At 49.1% G+C, this 6,737-nt stretch overlaps 1 protein-coding gene across 1 annotated transcript; it reads left to right on the top strand.

The window, feature by feature from the left end:
- The first annotated feature begins 500 nt into the window (after nt 1–500).
- LOC104620755 (hippocalcin-like protein 1) lies at nt 501–6,320 on the top strand. Its single transcript, XM_010287054.1, has 3 exons — nt 501–965; nt 2,141–2,246; nt 5,084–6,320. The coding sequence occupies exons 1-3, from the start codon at nt 588–590 to the stop codon at nt 5,179–5,181; spliced, it is 582 nt and encodes a 193-aa protein (XP_010285356.1). The 5' UTR covers nt 501–587; the 3' UTR covers nt 5,182–6,320.
- Nucleotides 6,321–6,737: the final 417 nt, after the last annotated feature.

The raw sequence follows: 6,737 nt of genomic DNA, 5'->3' as shown, positions 1-6,737 counted from the left end.
CATAAGCCAAGGGGTTTCAAAGAGCATCTGGACGATGCGAACGTGGCTGGCACGGAGCCACCTGCCCTTCCTGCCCCTCGCTTCATCCCTGCTTACTTTCACTTTTGAATAGATGGATTTTACTTTTCATTGTCGCTGCTGTCCCTTCCCGCTCGGTCATTGCAGCAGATCAGCCTGTTGGGGTGGGTCAAGAGTTGGGATCCAGACCCGGGCATCGCAAGCCATATGATAGAGGAGTGGGATTGTAGCAGAGAAATAAAATAACGGGGACTATTATTTCCCAAATAATAAGGATTAATAGTAAGGGTTAATATTCCCCAAATAGTCCCTCCCAAACTGCCTTCCCTTGTCCTTCTGTGGCATACTATTAACTGAGAGAGCCTAGAGGAGGGGAAAGAGGCCAGATGAAATGAGATTTTCCCTAGGGATTTATAGCATCCTTTTTGTCTTCTTTTCCCCTTGCCCTGGGCAGGGTCTGCGTTCCCCACAGGGCTCTGCCTGCCCCTGGCCCCTCTCCACCGAGTGGGGCCGGAGCTCAGGTGGATGCTCTCTCGCTTTGCAGCCGCTGAACCCAGATCCAGAAGAGGATGGGGAAGCAGAACAGCAAGCTGCGCCCTGAGGTGCTCCAGGACCTGCGCGAGAACACCGAGTTCACAGACCATGAGCTGCAGGAGTGGTACAAGGGCTTCCTAAAAGATTGCCCGACGGGCCATTTGACTGTGGAAGAGTTCAAAAAAATATACGCAAATTTTTTCCCCTATGGCGACGCATCGAAGTTTGCGGAGCACGTCTTCCGCACCTTCGACACCAACGGCGACGGGACGATTGACTTTAGGGAATTCATCATCGCCCTGAGCGTCACCTCTCGGGGCAAGCTGGAACAGAAGCTGAAGTGGGCATTTAGTATGTACGACCTGGACGGCAACGGGTACATCAGCCGCGGGGAAATGCTAGAAATAGTGCAGGTGAGGCGTTGTCTCTATTTTATATTTTATTCATGTTGCTATAAGCTCTTCACCCTGCGACAGCTGGAGATGAGGGATGTGCTGACCTGGGTCCCTCCTGCCCCAGGGAGGCTCCTGAGCCCCATGGTACCCAGAAGGACAGTGGGGGCCGTGATGGGACCTACGAGGTGCAAATGAGGAAAGAGTCTGAGAGATGAACAGGGTGCTGAGCAACTGGCCTGCAGCGAAAATGTTGCAGCTCTCACTGGGGATTTCTTAGTGGGGTGTTGGTAGGATCCAAAAACTCTAAATGCAAATTTTACTGACCTGATTCATCTCAAAATTAATACTTTGAAACTTCAAATCTGAGTCAACGTGAGCTCCAAATGAAAGGCCGTAGCATGTCTTCGTCTCCCAAAGGCTGGGGGCACGCAGCCCACAGGCTGTACCGGGGGGCGTGCAGGGCAGAGCCCCCCGTGTCCCTGCCCCACATGCCAGCCGGGGCTCGGCCCCGGCAGTGGGCTGCTTGCCATCCGCTCTGCAGCTGAGATACGTTCCCAGTGCGCTGCCGGGGCACTGGGAAGCACGTAATGCATCCAGCCAGTGCCCCGCGGCTGGTCCTCATGGCTGAGCGGGGATAATTTAGGAGGAAGGCTAGAACTGCAGATATCCTAAAAAGGTCTCATCTTTATTCGCTTTCTTGTAAGTCTGAAAATCTGTTGTCTTACCCCTCCACAAAGAAAAACAGCCCCTATTCCTGTGTGCTCATATTCGCCTGTAATCCATACAACACCCCATGCGCATCCACGAAACCGAGTGTATGCTGAGAGCCAGCCAAAGATGCGATGGCTTAGCCCAGTTGCAGAAAAGGGAATGACACACAGTCGCATCATGTATTTTAGCTCAGTCCTGCTCGTACATTAATCTAGACCCTGACTTTCCGTTAAACGGACCCACTGGCGCGGGAGCTTCTTTTGAACTGCGAATGAATACAGGAAAGAAAAATAAAAAAAGCTGCAGTCAGAAATTCCTATTTGTTTTGGTTTATAAAGTCCCGCAGCTGCCTGCCAGGGTCAGCTGCCTTTTTTTATTGCTACAGGCTTAAATTCTTTTTCTCAGTCCTAATGCTTTATTGTTTGGGTTGTGTTTTTTCTATATCTCCTTTTTTTTTTTTTTTTTTTTTTTTAATTACTCAGGCAATCTACAAAATGGTTTCATCAGTAATGAAAATGCCGGAAGATGAATCCACTCCTGAGAAGCGAACAGACAAGATCTTCAGACAGATGGACACAAACAACGATGGTAGGATCTCCACCGGCACTCCTTCATAGGCTCTAGAAGTACAGGCTTTCTAGCCCAGCACTGGTCGAAGCAGGTGATGGTACCGGGTTGGGGGTTGTGGAGTGCAGAGATATTCCCCACCAGTACCTTGGGTTTCTGCCTGGCCTCGGTGAGCACCTCCAGTCCATAACAAATAGGGTGGATAAGTGGGCAGCAGATGAGAAACTTTTCGTGATGGGGGGGTGAAGGGATGGGAGGGGTCAGTCCTTCCCGACATTTCACAGGTAAATCCCCTCCTGCAGAGGATCCTCTGAAACTCCCCCAAGTCCAGTGTGTTTGGGTCCTTTTCTCTGGGCATAGCACGAACTAGGCACGAGGTTTTGCTCCCGTTGCCCTTGATAGGGTTGCAGCCCTGGGCTTGTCATCAGTAACGCGGGTTGGGGTTGTGGTTTGGTACCTGAAAGCAGAACTTCCCCTGGCTCCATAGCACTGACTCTCTGTGTGTGTTTATGGCATGTGTACATGCGTACGCACGGTGACACGCGGTCCTGCAGCCTTGACTCTGCTGCAGCCTGCGAGTCGGGGGGTGTAACGGCTCCGGAGCCAATTAATGAGCCACTTGAGGAGTCCTCTGGCAGCGTACCCGTCGTGGCCCCTCCACCTGAGCTAGCGCGTTTCCTTGGGCTGGAAAAACACAGGCAGAGTTGAGCAGTTTCCTCTGCCCATCAGCCTGCGACGCGTTTCCTCTCGACCCAGTCGAGGTGGAGCTTTCCCTGGGAAATACCCCGGCAGCGGCCGAGGTGGCAGCTGCCCATGTCAAAGTCGGGAGCCGTATCCTACTGATGTGCTCAGGGGGAGCGAAGGCCTGGTTCTAGCATCGAGATACGGTGACCTGGAAAAATACGAGCTTACGTATGGAAAGGTTTTTATTTAAGAGAATTTTACGGCTGTGTTTTGACAGCTGCTGCTGCAGCCCCCGGGGCAAACTCCTGGCCTTGCTGAAGTCCTCAGGTATTTTACCCTTGACTTCATCAAAACTAGCACTTCATCTGCTGACTTCACCTGTGGAGGACCCTAAAATAACATTAACTAAAGTATTTTTGTTCTGCGGAAAGCAATGGCACGTGCAGATGTGCAACAGAGTAGTGGTCGCAAAACCTGCTATATACATCCTCCATCTGTTGCACTTTGTTGCTGAAATAAAGTCATCCTATTCCCTAGTAAAACACCAGCCCTGCAAGCCGTGCAGTGCCAAGCAACAAAGTCTGCACACGGGGAAGCACGTATGCTTTTGGTCGCTGGAAGTGTTTCTTCTTCCCCATCTGACTGTTGCACATTGCAAATAGAATTTGATTTGTGCTTTAAGTATTGCAAGGAGAGGGGGAAACTAATAAATGTCCTGATAGTGATGAGCACTCCTCCAGGCTGATAGAAAATAAAGAAAACACTTGATTTGGGGACATTAGCTTGAAAGCCAGAAATTAGGAAAGAAGTGTGCCACGGGTTCTTGAGCTTCTGTAATTTCTCCAGGAGGAAGGTTTTCTCATTCCTCCCCGTTTGACTTGATTCGGGTGTGCTGGCCACCGACCTCAGTCCTCTCCCTGTCCCCGCAGCAGGCTGGGAGCGTCCTGGGACCGGTGAAAACGAGCGCGATGAGCTTGTGCCTCCCTCCCTTCAGGGGCACGTGGCCAAAAGTAGGTCCTGCCCACCTCGAGCAGAGTTGGGTTGGGTTTGGGTTGGGTAGGGATGGCCCTGCGGTGTTGTGTGAGGGTAGGGTTAGGGTCTGCTGGGAGCACCAGATAGATGGGCGATCGCTGGACACGGTGTCACGGATGCAGCAAATGCTTCTGTCCTCTGATTCGTAGGGAAAATTGTTTCGTTTCTTGTTAACATTGCTTTGCCTTCTGCCACGGTTCAGCGTGCTGAAGCAGGAGACCATTGCTGATAGCAGGCAAGGCAGGGGCTGCTCATGGGCTCCCGATGGCATTTGTGCAGGGCACTGGTCTTGAGCTTGGGAAAAACCTGCCGGGAGGCTGCGTCACCCCAGGATCAGGTCTGGGAGACCAGATGTGACCTTTCCTCCGTGCCGTGCCGTGCCGTGCCGTGCCACGGGGCTGTTGGAGCCAGGGGATGCCGGGGTGGTTGCTCCTCGTGGCTGCTTCTCCAGAGATCACCTTTTCAGACCCGCAGACTGCTACAGGGTCTGTCCAAGTCAGCACCTCTGGCCCACGCCGGAGATGTTTAAACCAGAAACGCTCGGGGCGACACGTGGCAAAAAGTGGCTGCCCAAGACTGGCTCTTCTCGCTGCCCCGGGGAGCGTGTCCCGCTGCCGTACGCCCCACAGGACACAGCAGGTGGCTTGTAGGTGCAGGAGAAGCTGTCACTGCTCAGCCCTACACGTCACGACAAACCGTGAGGGTCCAAAGTGGAGGCATTTGGGATATTTAGGTTTAAAAGGTCATAGTAATATGGGCACAATTTTCAAAGCGTACATGTGTTCGGGTACCATACCTTGTGTTCGTGTTTCATGTAATTTGTAAGGTCCGTTTCTGGGCAAAAAGCTGCCAAATTATATTAGAACAGTCATTTTTGTATTTGGTACTGTCTTTTTAAATAAAAAATAATTATTATGCTGGATTGTTTTGCAGAAGAAAAATGCATCTGGGCTTAAGGGCTTGAGTAGGATTTGGCTGCTGTGCATTGCACTAAATTCCCCTTCATGCCTTTGTGATAGATTAAATATACATATGTTGCTTCAGTGAAGAGGCTTTTTTTTTTTTTTTTAAGCTACAGCAATGATGGTGGCAACAACTGACCTTTTAAAAAATATTTCCATTTTGCTTTTCCTCCTCTTAAGGTAAACTGTCGCTGGAAGAGTTCATCAAAGGTGCCAAGAGCGATCCCTCCATCGTGCGGTTGTTACAGTGTGACCCCAGTAGCGCGAGCCAATTCTGATTAAAGCGGACAGTGTGCACAGGGAATCTCAGCTCGTGTCCTTCAAGCTTTGCTCGCAAACGGATGCCTTCTCAACCACCCCTCCACGCTGCGCGGATAAGGTCCCATTGCCAGACTGTGTGTGTGTGTGTGTGTGTGCGCGTGTCCGAGCGAACCAGCCCTCGCTCCCCTCACTAGCACCAGTGCAGCTCTCCTTTGGCAGCTCCGTTTCTGCTTCCCCGTAACGTTACGATTCACTCTACACATTTTAAACGTTAATCGAAAGGTATGTTTACATGCAGCCACAAAAGAGTTCAAATCGCTGGTGAGATACCACTTCACTTAGTCCGCAAGAAGGGTGATGTTCTAGTAGTTCTGGAGAAGATGTTAGGTAGGACTTTCACCCGACATAGCAGATGGTAGATAATTTATTTTGCTTCAAAAATTATTTATTTTAAAAAAAAAAAAAAAGGAAGGAATGGACTAAAAAAGTAAAAAAAAAAAAGGAAGGAATGGACTAAAAAAGTAAAAAAAAAAAAGGAAAAAAAAAAAAAAAGCAGCTTTCCTGGGCATGGTTCCAGTTTTCTTTTTGAGGAAAATTGCTTGCACTTATCTAATGGTCTTTACTTTCTTTTAATATATATAAGAATTATATATATATGGTGAAGTAAAATTTTAAATATTTAGGTCATCTATTTAAGGCATAAAATAGAACTCAAGCTTTGTTTCTTCTAGTCGTCTGTGATTTATTCAAATCTTGAAAATTGTTTTTTTGTGATATTTATGCATTAGAAAATTGCTGTTCCAAAAGAAATGCATGACTAGCATTTTGTGGAGATTTCACTCTGTTTAATTCCTGAATGCAAATATTTGTTCATTTTTACTGTCAGTCGTTCCAACGTTACTGTATTAACAAAAGACCTGAACGGAGTTCATCTTCATTTTGTATTTCTCAGTGGAGTCCTACTTTCTGGTGGTTGCTGCGTTAAATGGCTTTTGAGTGCCCCGAGGTGACGTGACTCGCACTGCTGTTCTCGACTTGGCTACACCCCCTCCCTTTTGCTGTCAATATGTTAATAGTCTTGTGCATTCCAGTGTTATTTAATATCTGCCTAATGCCAAGAAATATTAATTGAAATAAAAGAATACTTTTCTTGTCACTGCCTGTCTTGGTCTAACCTATGCAACAAGTTCCTAGTGTCGCGTATTTGGAGGAAGGAGGAGGCTGGCTCCCTGCCCAGCGTGCCCCCGTCTTGTCCGAGACACCTTGCCTTGTAAGTAGTAGTTTTTTGGGAGGGGGACCCGCTGTTGCGACTGGGTTAATGCAGCGGTGTTAGTGCCTGTGGGATCCTGCTCCATCCCAGCTGGGTCGGGGTGAAGGCGGTTCCTTGGTGAAGACCACAGGAAGGTGACAGCTCGGTTTCTGCTGGATGCGGAGCAGCTGAAGGCAACGAAGGGAAAGCTGACGGCCCCGCTGGCCAGGCTGTTGTGACCACAAATTTACAAAAGTAAAAGTATCTTGGTCCTGTCAGGTATCAGGTACGTGCTGTTGGAGTAACATTTGACATTGGTAGCAT

The sequence above is a fragment of the Phaethon lepturus genome, unplaced genomic scaffold, assembly GCF_000687285.1.
Source record: "Phaethon lepturus isolate BGI_N335 unplaced genomic scaffold, ASM68728v1 scaffold40875, whole genome shotgun sequence".
NCBI classification, from domain to species: domain Eukaryota; kingdom Metazoa; phylum Chordata; class Aves; order Phaethontiformes; family Phaethontidae; genus Phaethon; species Phaethon lepturus.
Note: the sequence above shows the minus strand (reverse complement) of the source record. Positions and strands in the feature narration are given on the sequence as shown.